We start from the raw sequence: 17,188 nt of genomic DNA, 5'->3' as shown, positions 1-17,188 counted from the left end.
ACCAGGCTCCTCCATCCATGGGATTTTTCAGGCAAGAGTACTGGAGCCTTACCCAGCTCACTGCCTGAGTCCTGAGGGACAAGGTCACAGAGAAGGGGCTCACAGCCCCCTGGAGCCCCTCACACGTCTGGCAGGCAGAGGGTGAGGAGAGCAAACCTTTCCAGTTCAGGGAGCTCAGTCTAGTCCAGGGTGCCCTGCAGCCCAGTCAGCTCAGGGTTTATTCCACGAGGCGTCATTGCATTGACTCTCTCAGGGTGAACATGGGGTGGATGGAAAGGCTAGAAATTACAGTACAAAATTCATTCTTTCCAACAGGTCCCACTTTGTATGAAGAGGGAGGGAAAGAAGGAAGGCAATGAAAAGGCGTGGAGAGAGAGCCCATGGACTTTTGCTGAAAGTTCTGTCCCTTCAGGTTGTGAACTAAACTCAGTTGGAATCTGAGTCAGAGGAGTCCCCCGAGGACGATGAGCTGGAGCTGCTGTCCTCCGGCTCAGAATCTCCATCTTCATCCTCACTGCTTGGGGCTGAGCAGCGGCTGCCTTCCTCCTCTTCCTCATTTTCTTCTGATCTCCCTGAGGCAGGAGAATGTTTTCCAGTCGTGTCTGATGATGCTAACTCTGCAGCCTGAAGCCCCGGGTCCTCTCTAAATCTTCCTTGCAGATTCCCTGATGATGGGGACTGCAGACCCATCCTTCTAATCTTGGGGTTCGGGCCCCCTGTCACGCTCATGTTCTTACGCTTAACACAGGTCACCTCTCTGTAAGCAGCATATTCTTCAGGAGGCAGAGTCCTGAGCCAGAGATGAAGGTCCACCTTGTACTGTGTCTGCAGTCCCTCCGCCTGCTTCTTATAAAGCTCCTTCTGGTCCTGGGGGACCCGCTGCCAGCATCTACTGATCTCCACCATGTGCTCCCTCCGGGGCACCACTTTCAGCTCCTTGCTTGACCAGAGATCCTGGTGGAACTTGTGATAGCCATTCATCGGGAGCTTCTTGGGCTCTCCGTGGAATTTCCACTTCATGGGTAAACTCTTTTCTGGGGGAGACTTCACTGTTTGAACATTCTCCTGAAGCTTCTCTGGCACTTTCATTTCACTTCTTTGAAGGACACCGGATTTCTCGGGGTTTGGGACTAGATCAGGGTGCTGTGCTCTGAACAGAGCTATTTTCTCCCTAATATCCTCTTTCTCTTTCTCAAGATCCTGACTTTGTTTCACCCTCAGCTGCTCAGGCACCTTCCTGTGTTCCTCAGAAAGAACCCTGGTCAGCTCCTGGTTGCTTATCTTGGGGTGTTTTGGGATGTACTGAGGTCGCATCACTTGGGAAATGTGCCGGTAAGCTTTCAGGGATTTCTGGAACAAATAAACACATTTCTTGTGTTTTCTGGTGTTTTCTTCTGTTTTCTGTGTTTTCTTGTGTTTTTTTTTGGAAGGATTGCTAACATTCTCCTTAGCTTCCAGGACTAATTCTTTCAGCGTGTGGAACTTTCTCACCTTATGGGAAACCTCTAACCATTTGAGTTTGCACATTTCCCCAGAAAAATCTTTAAAAGCTACTTTTTCCCAGTCCATCACTGACTGGGTTGTTTTGAACATGTGTCCGTCACTGGATGGAATGCTTTTCTCCATACTTTCCAGTAACTGCACAATGTCTTCCTTGGACCAGTCATCTTGGCGTTTAGGCATCGCCATTTCTAGGTCTTTGGGACAGTTATTTGATTCCAGCAGTTCAGACACCTCAGCAGAATCTTCAGCTTCTTCACTCTCAAGATTCAGCAGGTGAGTTATTTCTGAAGTCCTGCAGTGTGTGTGATCCTCTGTTTCTGTGGAGAAAGAAAAGGAAAGTTACTCTCCTATGTGACACAGGAGAGAAGCACAGCCTGCTTGAGATATGTCCCTTCTGTAATTTCATTTACCCTCAAGAACGTAAATGAAAAATCTCTCAAAATCTGAGTTGAGAGTCCTGTTGAGCATTATGAAGCTTCTTTTCACAATTAAAAATCCTCAGGCCTGAACCCAACTTGCCTTCTAGTCTCACCACAGTGGGTTTTACATAGAAATGAACAAGAGCCTGAGGATTCACTCACAGGACAAAGGATGAGAGAAAAGGAAGGGAAGTTAAAAATTGAAATGTCTGACAAGCAAGAGGGCTTTAAAATAGCAATGAGATACCACAGCACATGGAGAAGAATGGTCAAAATCCCAAAGAAGGACCAGGTACTGAGGATGGCTATCAGGAAATTGGATTTATTTCCTAAGGCAATGAGAAACAGTATAAGCTTTCTGAAAGAGAATAAGGCAATTTGTTATAAAACTAAATATCCTCCTACCACATAAGTCAGGACTCATGCTCCTTTGTATTTGTCCAAATTATTTGAAAACCTATATCCATAAAAAAGAAAAACAGACCTGCAATGGGATGTTTATAGCCACTTTGGGCATAATTACAAAACTTGAAAACCACCAAGATGAATGGATAAAGAAACTCTGGTATATCAAGGCCAAGAAATAGTACTCAGTTCTAAAATAAATGAGCAATCAAGCCAGCAAGAGACAAGGAGTATTATTTTATTCATATCTCTAAGTGAATGAAGCTAAGCTGAAAAGCATACATATTTCATGAGTCCAAATATACGACATTCCCGGAAAGAGGAATATATGGAAAAGAAGAGAAATATATGAGGACAGTGAAATAAACTTTGCTTCCCAGCAGTTAGGGTGGTGGGTCTGATGAATAGGTGATCACAAATGACTTTCAGCAGTCTAACCCTTCTGGATATTATAAAGCTGGATACTTGTCACTGTATATCAGTGAAAACTAACAGAATGCACAACACCAAGAGTGAACACTAATGTGAAACCATAGACTTGGGGTGATAATGAAGAGTCTGTTTAGGTTCCTAAATCATAGTAAACACACCACTCTGAGACATAATGTGATAATGGGGGGAAAATGCCTGCTTATTCTGGGGAGGCAGGATGTAGACAGGAATTCTGTACTTTCTGCTCAGTGTTACTGTGAATGCAGTCTTCTCTAGAATGGTAATACTCCTTAGGACTCTGAGCATACCTCTCTTCTAAGAAAAGTCCAGAAGGCCATAGACTGAATGTGCAGTGAGATGATAATAGATATAATTCGTCTAAGAAACATGTCATAGAAGTACAAAGGGAAGATGAAGAGAGGAGAAGGGTAAACATGTTTGTGTAAGGATTGTAAAAGAGTTTAAGTGATCAATATTTCATTTCTAGGGAGGTCAATAGACATTATAATAAGGCATATGAAATACAACTGTATACAACAAGACCTTTCCTTGTGACTCAGCTGGTAGAGAATCCGCCTGCAATGCAGAAGACCTGGATTTGATCCCTGGGTTGGGAAGATCCCCTGGAGAAGGGAAAGGCTACCCACTCCAGTATTCTGGCCTGGAGAATTCCATGCACTGGATAGCCCATGTGGTCGCAGAGTCAGACATGACTGAGAGACTTCACTTCACTATTTCACAATAAGCCAGGGACTCTATTTTGGCTGAGATATAAAGATGACAAAACATGTCTCATCGGAAGCTCATAGAAATGAACACATAGGAACACTGACCTGTGGAGGAGGCGCAGGTACTTCAGGCACTGGCAGGGGAAGCCCTTCTCTTCACGTGTCTCCTGCACTCACAAAAGAAGAGTCTTCTGACCGCCTCTGACAGAGCAACCTGAGAAACAATGACACATCACACACAGTGTATCACACACAGTTATCTACACTAAACAAAGGTACTTACATTCAGTGTTCTATTTTATTCTGTTAAAACTCAGTCCCTTCTATCTCTAATAAAAATGCCTCTTAAGCATAACATTTATCTTTAACTACAACTTTCAGTTCTGAGAACTCTAACAATTGAAATTTCTCTTCTCGTTGAAAATGACACTCTTCAGTTTAAGTGACCTTAATGTAAGGGGAATCCATTTCTTTGATTAGCACATCAACATAGTCCCAATCATATCAGATTTGCTCTACTATCAGAAAAGTTTTTCCATTTGGAAACATACAAATTCCAGGTTACAATAAGATCAGTTCTGGGACTTCCTCGGAGGTTCAGTGCTTAAGATTCTGTGCTCCCAGTGGATGGGACCAGCATTTGGTCCTTCCTCAGGGAATTAGAGCCCACATTCCACAGCAAAGTGTTCACCTGCCAAGACACAGAGTTCCTGTGTGGTGACTAAGAGTTTGCATGCCCCATCTAAAGATCCCTCAAGGTGCAAGAAGGATCTGGTGCAGCCAAATTCATTAAATCCATCAATCGATAAACACACCGTTCCATCTAATATTGTAGTTGTTTAGTCCCTGAGGCCTGTGTGACTCTTCTGAAACCCCTTGGACTGTAGCCCCACCAGGTTCCTGTCCATGGGATTTTCCAGGCAAGAATACTGGAGTGGGTTGACATTTCCTTCTCCAGGGGCCCTTGAGATCCACAGATCAAACCTGTGTCTCCTGCAGGCAGTTTCTTTTCCCCTGAGCCACCAGGGAAGCCAGCCATCTAATATATTGTGCTTAAAAATATTACTGAAGTTAATAAAAGTTTTCACTTCTATATTAGAGTGAATACAGAATTTCTTTTTCTTTCAGGTATTTGGTGTGTTACCAATGTTGTTTTGAGAGCCATCATCAGGTCTGGATTGCTATTGGACAATTTAAAGGCAGAAATCCCAACTTTTCCTTACAAATATATTACTCTTCATGTTCTATAGCACAGTTTCTCAATCAAATTTTAGGTAGCACGCTAAATGGAAAAACTGTCTAGGACTTCCCATCAAGAAACTCATATTTCCCTTTTATATCATGGAATCATAAGTTCGTAGAATCACTCATGTTCATTCACAAATTCTAATGATTTGAGGGTAAGTCTATAGTTTCAGAGTGAATTCTAAGTAATTACATAATTCTTATGAACCAGTATTTTTCATTTGCTTAAGAAATTCTTAAGCCTGTTACTGCTGAATTAAAATTATTCTTTTTAATTTTTGAGAGAAATAAATATGAATCCATCTACTCAGAACAATTCACTCACCAGAAAGCTGTAGATTTGGTCTCCTCAATGTTGGTACGAAAATCAGTCCCAACCAGTCAGGAGTTCTGTGTTCTCTGGATGGGTCAGCAGCTGTAACACTCAGAGTTGACCATGGTCCAGCCAACTCATAACACGTCTGAACAGAAGAAACAGTGTGTCTGAGATCTGACTATCAGGACCCTTGAGGCCCCTTCCTGATTAGATTACCACAGTTCCCTTAGATAAACCCAATCAACACTAACTGCACAGAATCTCTTTCTAATTTCTCTGTGTTAATAGGATCTACAATTTAAGTCCCAGTCCTCATCATTGATTTTATACTGAATACCCATTCCTCTCTGATTTTAACAATGGCAACCCACTCCAGTATTCTTGCCTGGAGAATCCTAGGGACAGAGGAGCCTAGTGGGCTGCCGTCTATGGGGTTGTACAGAGTCGGACACGACTGAAGTGACGTAGCAGCAGCAGCAGCATTCTCCTTAAATTCCCTCCATATTTGATTATAGTTTACTAAGATATTTGAATATGTATCCTTCTGTTATTTCATAATTTCTGCCCTTTATTCACAAGTTCTAGGGTTTAGTAACATTTACAATGGTCATTAAAACCCCTTCAGTTCTAATCCAAATTCTACCAGTGTGTAGAATAGATAAAAATATGAATAATTATTGTAGATTAGTTTAGGAATTTGAGAAAAATAGGCTCCAAATTCTGGCATCAATGATTGATTTAATTCTGATTCTAGAGTGATTAAATAGGAATATTGCATTTTTTAAAATTCAGTTGCATTGTTGAGAACAATTTGATTCAACCCAACATGGTCAAAAGCATATCTGGCTTGAAATGACTAGTTAATAGACCAAAGAATGTTTTCAATAACAGATTTCATAACTGTCTTGAAATTGACTTCTTCTATTTCCAAAATTATATATAAATACACTTTGCAACTAATACTTGTGAAACATGTAACAGTAGGATATCATTTGGAAAAAGCTAAATCAGTGAACTATTTTGATACTTAGCTCCGAAAAACAGTCAATAACTATGCCATCATTTTGGGTATATACTTTTACTTATGGATGTGCACAGGCAAAGCTGAAATCATATATCAAAATATACACTGGATTGCTAAATTTTTGGAGAATTCCATAGTAGCTAGTAGATGGGATTTGCTAAAAGTAAATGTTTTGCTTTCTATATATAATTCATAGATTTTGATGAACTGCTCTTGAAAAAGCAGAGCTATTTTTATTACATACATAACATTCACATAAATAGTTTGCAGAGGTCAGTAGTTCTAATTAGTTTTAATAAAATATTTTATCATCCATAAAAATTAAGGGAATCAACAATTGTTGCATTATTTATAATGCAAAATTAAGATTAAATATTAGTAGATTCACTATTAGAGAAAATTAAAAAAAAAAAAAACTTCCAAAATGTTCAGGTTCCAAATAGGGAAAGGAGTACGTCAAGGCTGTATATTGTCACCCTGCTTATTTAACTGATATGCAGAGTACATCATGAGGAACACTGTGCTAGATGAAGCACAAGCTGGAATCAAGATTGCCGGGAGAAAGATCAATAACCTCAGATACTCAGATGACACCACCCTTTATGGCAGAAAGCAAAGAACTAAAGAGCCTCTTAGATGAAAGTGAAAGAGAAGAGTGAAAAAGTTGGCTTAAAGTCAACATTCAGAAAACAAAGATCATGGCATCTGGTCCCATCACTTCATGGCAAATAGATGGGGAAACACTGACAGACTTTATCTTTTGGGGCTCCAAAATCACTGCTGATAGTGACTGCAGCCATGAAATTAAAAGACGCTTACTCCTTGGAAGAAAAGTTACCACCAACCTAGACAGCATATTAAACATTAGAGATACTTCTTTGCCAACAAAACTCCGTCTAGTCAGAGCGATGGTTTTCCCAGTAGTCATGTATGAATGTGAGAACTGGACTATAAAGGAAGAGCTGAGCACTGAAGAACTGATGCTTTTGAACTTTGGTGTTGGAGAAGACTCTTGAGAGTCCTTTTGACCCCAGGGTGATCCAACCAGCCGATGGACTTTAGGATGTTTTGTATATATGCATTCAAGTCCTTAAAAAGTATATTTGCCTTTGACCCAGTAATTCTAACCTTGAAAAAACCTCAAAGGAATTCACTGGAAAAAAACTCACAAATCTGAAACCTTGCTTTAACTATTTCTCTCTCTATTGCATATAATCTATGTACAAATAAAGAAAAAATATTGAGGTTTTTACTTTCCCCAGAAAAATCTGAGACCTCTTGAATTTAGGACAACATTCTTTCATTCTGTTCACAAAGTAGTGAGTTAATGCACCCATTGTGCTAGGGGCTCAGTCGTGTTCCAACCTCTGCGACCGCATAGGCTGTAGCCTCCAGGCTCCTCTGTCTATGGGATTCTCCAGGCAAAATACTGGAGTGAGTTGCCATGCCCTTCTCCAAAATGTGCCCCTTATCTTCTCCCAAATTATGTCCAAATCCCAACAGCCAGTATCTCTGCGACTTTATTTTTAGAATAGAGTCTGTGCAGACATAATCAGGGTGAAGGTACCATGATGAGACCATCCAGGGTAGAGAGCAGACCCTAAAACTGCTGACAGGTGTCCTGATGAGAGAAAGAAGAAGGATGTTTTAGATGCACCAGAAAAGGTCCTGTAAGGAGGCAGAGATTCAAGTTAAATGTCATAATTTGAGGATTGCCAGGAGCCACCTGGCACTGGAAGAGACAAAAACAAATTCTTTCAGAGCCTTTGGAGGGAGTACGGCCTTGCCCACACCTTGATTTCCAGCCTCCAGATCTGTCAGAGAATACACTGGTTTTAAGCCACCCTGTGTGGGGTCGGGTGTTGTGGGAGCGATAGGAAACTGATAAAATTAGTGACCTCCAGGGACAATGGCTAGGCCTTCATCTTCTCAGCTTTGAGGTCCTTCACCACCTCTTCAGTTCAGTCCAGTAGCTCAATAGTTTCTGACTCTTTGTGACTCCATGGACTGCAGGATGCCAGGCTTCCCTGTCCATCACCAACTCTCAGAGCTTGCTCAAACTCATATCCATTGAGTCGGGGATGCCATCCAACCATCTCATCCTCTGTCATCCCCTTTTCATCCTGCCTTCAATCTTTCATGGAGTCAGAGTCTTAACTAATTAATGAGTTCTTCCCATTAGTTACCAAAGTATTGAAGCTTCAGTTTCAGCACAAGTCCTTCCATCAAATATTCAGGATTGATTTCCTTTAGGATTGACTGATTTCACCTCCTCTCAGTGCAAGGGACTCTCAAGAGTCTTCGCCAACACCACAGTTCAAAAGCATCAATCCTTCAGCACTCAGCTTTGTTTATGGCCCAACTCTCCCATCCATACATGACTAGTGGTAAGACCATAGCTTTGACTAGATGGACCTTGTCGGCAAAATAATGTCTCTGCTTTTTAATATGCTGTCTAGGTTGGTCATGACTTTTCTTCCAAGGAGCAAGCGTCTTTTAATTTCTTGGCTGCAGTCACCATCTGCAGTGATTTTGGAGCCCAAGAAAATAAAATCTGTTGCTGCTTCCATTGTTTCCTTATCTACATTCCATGAAGTGATGGGACCAGATGCCATGATCTTCGTTTTCTGAATGTTCAGTTGTAAGCCAGCTTTTTCACTCTCCTCTTTCACTTTCATTATGAGGCTCTTTAGTCCTTCTTTACTTTCTGCCATACAGGTGGTGTCCTCTGCATATCTGAGGTTAGTGATATTTCTCCAGGCAATCTTGATTTTGGCTTGTGCTTCATCGACCCTGGCATTTCACATGGCGTACTCTGCCTGTAAGTTAAATAAGCAGGGGGACAATATACAGCCTAACATAGTCCTTTCCCAATTTTGAACCAGTCTGTTCCATGTCTGGTTCTAATTGTTGCCTCTTGACCTGCATACAGGTTTCTCAGGAGGCAGGTCAGGTGGTCTGATATCTCCATCTCCTGAAGAATTTCCCACCATTTGCCTTGATCCACACAGTCAAAGGCTTTAGTGTAGTGAATGAAGCAGAAGTAGATATTTTTCTGGAATTATCTTGCCTTTTCTATGATCCAATGGATGTTGGCAATTTGATCTCTTGTTTCTCTGCCTTTTACAAATTCAACTTGAACCTCCAGAGGTTCTCAGTTCATAAAGCCTGGCTTGTAGAATTTTGAGCATTACTTTGCTAGCCTGTGAGGTGAGTGCAATTTGTGTGGAAGTTTGGACATTTTTGGCATTGCCTTTCTTTGGAACTGGAATGAAAATTGACCTTTTCCAGTCCTGTGGCCACTGCTGAGTTTTCCAAATTTTCTGGCATATTGAGACCAGCACTTTAATAGCATCATCTTTTAGGATTTGAAATAGCTCAGCTGGAATTCCATCACCTCCACTAACTTTATTTGCAGTGATACTTCCTAAGGCCCACTTGACTAAGCACTCCAGGATGTCTGGCTCTAGGTGAATGATCATACCATCATTGCTATTAGAGTCACTAAGATCTTTATATATATATATATATATATATATATATATATATATATATATAGTTCTTCTGTGTGTTCTTCCCACTTCCTCTAAATATCGTGTGCTTCTGTTAGGTCCATACAGTTTCTGTCCTTTATTGTGCCCTTCTTTCCATGTTCCCTTGATAGCTCCTGAAGATTTCTATTTTTTTCCCATTATGATTTTCCTCTATTTCTTTGCACTGATCACTTAGGAAGCCTTTCTTATTTCTGCTTGCTATTCTTTGGAGCTCTGCATTCAGATGGACATATCTTTCCTTTTTTGCTTTGCCTTTTGCTTCTCTTCTTCTCTCAGCTGTTGGTAAGGAGTGACCATGTTCCTGTAGAACTATGGATGGAAGTTCACAACATTGTACAGAAGGCGGTGGTCAAAACCATCCCCAGGAAAAATGTTTTTAGGCATTGGGTTAATTCCTGTTATATGATTTAACCATTTTAGTATTCTCAGCAATGTTCACTAATTTTTACCCCCAGTTTATAAATAAAATACTTGACATACTGTGAGTAATATTTTACTTCTCCAAAAATCACATATGGAACAAATGTTTGATGCAGGGCTTAAAAACAGATATCACTGGAAGACAAAAAAAAAAAAATAGCTTTTCTATCCATAATTACCATTAAAGTTTCATTTTTAACTGTATATAGCTCAAATTCATCGTACCTGGATTAGAACTCACCTCAGTACTGTTACAGAAGTCTTCTCTCTTGTTCAGTAGTCAACTCTGTTAAATTCAGTTCAGGGTTTAGTTGCTCACTTCCTGGTGGCAAACACCTTCAAGTCTCCACAGTCCAGTCAATTCCAAAGGCAACAGCTCTGGGCCCTGGAGAAGAATGAGCTTGGATCTTTGCTGGTTGCTTTATACATCCTCTGAACCAGGTCCACTTCCTCACGGTGATAGGGCTATCAACCCTGCACAAAGGTATAGGGACATGTGATTAGATTTTTCAAGAATGGTAAATCTAGATGCCAAGGATCGAAGTCAAACCTTTGAAAAATTTACTTAATCCAATTACCATAATCCAATCTCAGGTAAAGAGTCACAGATTGAGTTCACACTTCCAATCCATGAATTTTGGTTAATAAATTAACTCCTCACTTATAAATTTCATATCTCCATTTAGAGTTTATTATAGTCCTAATTGAAGCGACCCACTAGTTTTGGTTACCCGTCTGAATTTGCCTGCATTACTTCCTGGATATTTCTCCAGGAAGAGGAGTTCTTCACATTCTGTTTTTCAACCCAAAACAGTTAACTCCCCAGTGAGACCACTTACTACTCTTGGCTTCTGCTGTTTGATGGATGGCCTCAACCACTTCAGAACTAAAGTCTATTAACTTTTATTCATTCAGTTTTCCATGAAATTCTTCCCTCCGAGGCTCACTTTGGTTACACACTATTGTTTTGCTCTGGCTATTACTGCACACAGAACAGCAGTTGGTGGTTATTCTCTAAGACTCTGTTCCTTTTAGTCACTCCCTGCATATCACCTTATACCCTTTCATTCTATTATTCAATAAGTATGTATATTTGAAACATTGATGTTAAATTATGAAATTAAGGATTATTGCATAGTTGTGCACTGCAGGATAGACTAAAAAAATCATAGACAATCTGAGAAAGAAATGTGATACTGTCTATGAAGTTTGGACAACTATCTTTTAAGATTTTCTTTATTTTGACTCTGTTTGCATTCTATTCCTCAAAACATTTTCATATTTAATCAAAGATGTTTCATGGTGCTCCACTCAGGGAAAGATACTAGATGGGAAAATTTCTTTACTTATTTTTAATTTTTTTGAAATATAGTTGATGTACAATATTGTATTAGTTTCCGGTGTATAGCAAAGTGAATCATATATATATATATATATATATATGTATAAAATCTCACCTCTGTTTTCCATAATGTTCATAGGTTCTTGGGGCAAGAACACTGAGGTGGTTTGCCATCCCCTTCTCCATTGCAACACGTTTTGTCAGAACTCTCCACCATGACTCGTCCATCTTTGGTGGCCCTACAAGATATGACTCATAGCTTCCTTGAATTACACAAGGCTGTGATCCATGCAATCAGTTCAAGAAGGCAAAGTGCTTGTCTGAGGAGACCTTACAAATAGCTGGGAAACAAGAGAAGCAAACACAATAGAGAAAGGGAAAGAGATACCCATCTGAATGCAGAGTTCCAGAGAATAGCAAGGAAAGGAAAAAATGCAAAGGAATAGAGGAAAATGGGAAAGACTAGAGATCTCTTCAAGAAAATTGGGGATACCAAAGGAACCCTTCTTGCAAAGATGGACACAATAAAGAACAGAAATATCAAGGACATAACAGAATCAGAGAGATTAAGGAGCAGTGGCAAGAATACACAGAACTATACTAAAAAGGTCTTAATGACCTGGATCACGACAATGGTGTGGTCACTCACCTAGAGTCAGACATCCTGGAGTGTGAAACAAAGTGGGCCTTAAGAGGTATTACTAGGAACAAAGCTAGTGGAGGTGATGGAATTCAGGCTGAGTTATTTCAAATCATTAAAGATGATGCTGTGAAAGTGCTGCACTCAGTATGCCAGCAAACTTGGAAAATTTGTAGTGGCCATGGGACTGGAAATGGTCAGTTTTTCTCCCATCTGAAAGAAAGAAATGGCAAAGAATGTTCAGACTACTGTGCAACTGCAGTCATTTCACATGCTATCAAGATTATGCTCAAAATCCTTCAAGCAAGGCTTCGGCAGTTTGTGAACAGAGAACTTCCAGATGGGCAGGCTACATTTAGAAAAGGCTGAGGAATCAGAGACCCAATTGCCAACATCTGTTGGACCATAGGAAAAGTAAGGAAATTCCAAAAAATGAATTACATCTGCTTCATTGACTACTCTAAGGCCTTTGACTATGTGAATCAAATAAAACTGTGGAAAATTCTTAAAAAGGTGGGAATACCAGACTACCTTCCCTGTTTTCTAAGAAGACTGTATGCAGGAAAGGAAGCAAGAATTGTAACCAGACTTGGAACAAGATAGTGGTTCAACATCGGGAAAGGAGGATGTCAAGGCTACATATTGTCACCCTGCTTCTTTAACTTCTATGCAGAGTATATCATGCCAAATGCCAGGCTGAATGATTCACAAGTAGAGTCAAGATTGCTGGAAGAAGTATCACAACCTCAGATATGCAGATGATTTAGACTTTCTCTAAACCCTAGTCATTCACCATATCATAGCTCATCAACAGCTTTTCCAGGAAGTTTTTCCTGACTCTCCAGACCAGTTTGCTTTCTATTAAAACATACTCTCTGGTCAGATACCATTTCATCATAATATTCAACAAAATTTCTTTAAATAACTAGGTGCATTTTACTAGGGGACTGCAAATTCTGAGAGAGTAAGCACAATCTTTGCCTTATTTACTTCTCTGTTTCCACTATCCAGTTCAGCACTTAGAATGCGGCACACATAAATATAAGGTGGATGAATAAGCAAATACATGAGAGAAAGAGTTAAAAGTCTGAAATATTACTCTATGGTTATTAAAGTTTTCCAAAATCTACCTAACATATTACAGATAAAATAATAATCAATAATGTCAACAAGAGATAGGAAGTTGATTTTCAGAGTCATAACCAATAAAAACTCCATTAGCTTGAGATTTGAAATATCTATCGTGTGATATTATTATATGGGGCTTCCCAAGTGGCACAGAGGTAAAAAATCCGCCTGCCAATGCAAGAAACACAAAAGATGTGAGTTCGATCCTTGATCAGGAATATCCCCCAGAGAGGGAAACAGCAGACAGCTCTAGTATTCTTGTCTGGAAAATTCAGCTCCAGGAGTCTTGCCTGGAAAATGCCATGGACAGTACTCCTAGCAGGCTAGCGTCATTGGGGTGTCAAAGAGTCAGACATGACTGAACGTGTGTGTGCACATGCACGCACACACACACACACACACACACACACTGTACATTGCTTCAGATGATGAAACAGTCACTTGCGATGTCCCTTTGTTTGAAAATCTGAGATGTCTGCTGGCTTGGTCCTGATCATTCTGGTGTCAACAACACTCCATCAAGATCTAACTATTTTCTTGCCTGAGGAGCTGAGTCATTTATTTCAGGTCAATATTATTGGGAAGTGAACGTGATGGGCTGTTGCAACTGGGCTATGGGATTTTGTAATGATTCTTGATCCTGGGAGAATGACATGGTCCTTGATTCGGAGGGAATTTTTCCGCTTCTTTGTATCAAAGAGAACACTCAGTGCAGGCTACTACCCGTTCCCCACTATCACCTCAATCTGTCAGAAGGCCTCTGGGACCTGTGGGGGTGTTACTAGTTCATGGTGGTAGTTCTGTGAGTTTGCCTGTGTGTCCAAGAGTTCCGTCATTTGCAGTTTCCACTACTGTTCCTTCTCTTTTCCTCTCAAACCTTTTCTTTGTTCTGGACACCACTGATGAGGGAGAGATCAAACCTCTGACCCCAGGGGTCAGGAATTCGAATAATGGAGATTGTTAATTTAGTGCCCACTTGATCACCCTGCTTATTTAACTTTTATGCAGAGTACATCATGAGAAATGCTGGGCTGGAAGAAACACAAGCTGGAATCAAGATTGCCGGGAGAAATATCAATAACCTCAGATATGCAGATGACACCACCCTTATGGCAGAAAGCGAAGAGGAACTCAAAAGCCTCTTGATGAAAGTGAAAGAGGAGAGTGAAAAAGTTGGCTTAAAGCTCAACATTCAGAAAACGAAGATCATGGCATCCGGTCCCATCTCTTCATGGGAAATAGATGGGGAAACAGTGGAAACAGTGTCAGACTTTATTTTTCTGGGCTCCAAAATCACTACAGATGGTGATGGTGACTGCAGCCATGAAATTACAAGACACTTACTCCTTGGAAGGAAAGTTATGACCAACCTAGATAGCATATTCAAAAGCAGAGACATTACTTTGCCAACAAAGATTTGTCTAGTCAAGGCTATGGTTTTTCCTGTGGTCATGTATGGATGTGAGAGTTGGACTGTGAAGAAGGCTGGGTGTTGGAGAAGACCCTTGAGAGTCCCTTGGACTGCAAGGAGATCCAACCAGTCCAGCCTGAAGGAGATCAGCCCTGGGATTACTTTGGAGGGAATGATGCTGAAGCTGAAACTCCAGTACTTCGGCCACCTCATGTGAAGAGTTGACTCATTGGAAAAGACTCTGATGCTGGGAGGGATTGGGGGCAGGAGGAGAAGGGGACAACAGAGGATGAAATGGCTGGATGGCATCACTGACTCGATGGATGTGAGTCTGAGTGAACTCCGGGAGTTGGTGATGGACAGGGAGGCCTGGCGTGCTGCGATTCATGGGGTCCCAAAGACTCAGACATGACTGAGTGACTGAACTGAACTGAACCAACCTTCTGTAACTTCACCTTCTTTTATGAAACCTATTTTTTAATGTAAGCAATGGCACCCCACTCCAGTAATCTTGCCTGGAAAATCCCATGGATGGAGGTGCCTGGTGGGATGCAGTCCATGGGATCGCTAAGAGTCGGACACCACTGAGAGACTTCACTTTCACTTTTCACTCTCCTGCATTGGAGAAGGAAATGGCAACCCACTCCAGTGTTCTTGCTTGGAGAATCCCAGGGATGGGGGAGCCTCATGGGCTGCTGTCTGTGGGGTCACACAGTGTCGGACACGACTGAAGCAACTTAGCAGCAGCAGCAGCAGCAAGTATATATATTTGTTTGTTTTCTTGAAATAAATATAATCTCTCTGGAAATATTGTGCAACTGTTATTCTGTCTTGTCTGTTCACTTGATTTCTAAGATACCTGGAGGTCAAAGAGTATCATTTATGTTTCCCCAGCTTATTGGGTTAAAGTAGTAACACATATTTTTCTCACTGGAAAATTTAGAAACTTCTCCCTGCTATGCATCTCCAACATCATCTTCCTTCATCATGTCTAAGTTTGAAAGTCATTATTTCATAGATTTATTTTTGAAGTTACTGACCGAATGAGATCATTTTTTTGGATAGACTTGGCACATGTCATATTTTTTTCTGTTTAAAGCTCACAAAACTAATACAATTATGTAAAGTTAAAAATAAAATTAAATTAAAAAAAAAATAAAGCTCATAGCCTAATATTGCCCCCCCCCATTTAGTTTACCTATTAGAAGAACATGTGTATCTACCATCTGTACAGATAAATTCTACACAAGTAGCACAAATCTATCTGTCTAAAATATGTGTTCGAGTAAGTTAATATAGGTAGCAGGTCATATATAAAAACTTAATCTACCAATATATTTTTTAAGTAACTTAGTTTTATTTTCTGCTATAACCAGCACTGAAGCATCCCACTCCTCAAGCAGCATGGAAACAAAGCCAGTGAACCAAGAGATACCGACGGCCAGTGCAGGCAATAAATGAGACTCAAACAATGAGGGGGCGAGTTGGCTTCAGTGTGAGCTCCCTGTGTCCCCCGAGCAGCAGACAGGATCGGGCCTCAGCCCCTTTCCTCAGCCTAGGCTTCTGGGGGGGGGGAACCCCAGGCGCCGAAAGTTCCAGATCACCAGGGTAAGCTGATGGAGGGTTGGTTGATGGAAATTCAAAAGAAAGCAAGGCCTTCAGCATCCACCAACCCTCAGATCACTGCCATTCCCTGTCAGTTCCTCCAGATCACTCCTCGGTTGCCGTGGCAGGCTGAGATCAGAGATCTGTGCCTACGTCCACCTCCGGGGTCGGGAAAGGTGCTGAGTGTGAACTCTAGTCCACTTACCGGCCTGAAGGCCAGTGGCGCTGCACCCGATACAAGGTTGGGTCCCGGGCGGCTCCCAGCACGAGCTGCAGCGGCTCTGTCCGCCTCCTCTGCGGGCCTCGCCTCCTGGGCCAGACCGTCCTCACCCACAGCCTCTCCGGCAGGAGGCGCCATGGAGCCCAGGATCACCTCAGCCTCTCCCCAGGACTCCCTGAGGCTGCAGGGACCGCACGGCTCCTCTGGACACCACACATCATCCACCGACTTTCAAAACTGAGTCAGCTGGAGGCCTCCGGCTCCCTGACCTCAGACTGTACTAGTGATCAGGAGAGCAGGGTACTGACCCTGAAACAGAAAAGCAGATCAAGGAGACAGGACAGAAATCGCAGAGAAAACCCACACACCTATGGTAACCTTACTGTTGACAAAAAAGGCAACAATATATAGTGGAGCAGACAACCTCTTCAGTAAGTGGTGCTGGGAAAACTGGACAGCCAGCCCCACTCCAGTATTTTTGCCTAGAAAATCCCATGGACGGAAGAGCCTGGTAGGCTGCAGTCCATGGGGTCGCGAAGAGTCGGACACGAGTGCACTTTCACTTTTTACTTTCTTGCATTGGAGAAGGAAATGGCAACCCACTCCAGTGTTCTTGCCTGGAGAATCCCATGGACGGGGAAGCCTGGTGGGCTGCCGTCTATGGAGTCGCAGAGTCGGACACGACTGAAGCGACTTAGCAGCAGCAGCAGCTGTAAAAGAATTAAATCAGAGCAAACCCTAACACTATACATCAAAACTCAAAATGGATTAAAGACCTAAATGGAAGTTCATGCTC

At 41.6% G+C, this 17,188-nt stretch overlaps 1 protein-coding gene across 1 annotated transcript; it reads right to left on the bottom strand.

Annotated features, from left to right (window-relative positions):
- Positions 1–426: 426 nt before the first annotated feature.
- LOC133240916 (upstream-binding factor 1-like protein 1) lies at positions 427–16,530 on the bottom strand. The gene is made up of 2 exons (XM_061405901.1): positions 16,378–16,530; positions 427–1,350 (listed from the first exon to the last, which is right to left on the bottom strand). Exons 1-2 carry the CDS (start codon positions 16,528–16,530, stop codon positions 427–429), a joined length of 1,077 nt encoding a protein of 358 aa, XP_061261885.1.
- Positions 16,531–17,188: the final 658 nt, after the last annotated feature.

The sequence above is a fragment of the Bos javanicus genome, chromosome 29 (genome assembly GCF_032452875.1).
Source record: "Bos javanicus breed banteng chromosome 29, ARS-OSU_banteng_1.0, whole genome shotgun sequence".
In the NCBI taxonomy this organism is placed as follows: domain Eukaryota; kingdom Metazoa; phylum Chordata; class Mammalia; order Artiodactyla; family Bovidae; genus Bos; species Bos javanicus.
Note: the sequence above shows the minus strand (reverse complement) of the source record. Positions and strands in the feature narration are given on the sequence as shown.

Coding starts and splice junctions, on each gene's coding strand:
- LOC133240916 (XM_061405901.1), bottom strand. CDS start 16,530: ATGGCGCCTCCTGCCGGAGAGGCTGTGGGTGAGGACGGTCTGGCCCAG. Junction 1,351..16,377: donor CGCCACTGGCCTTCAGGCCG/GTAAGTGGACTA, acceptor TATTTGTTCCAG/AAATCCCTGAAAGCTTACCG.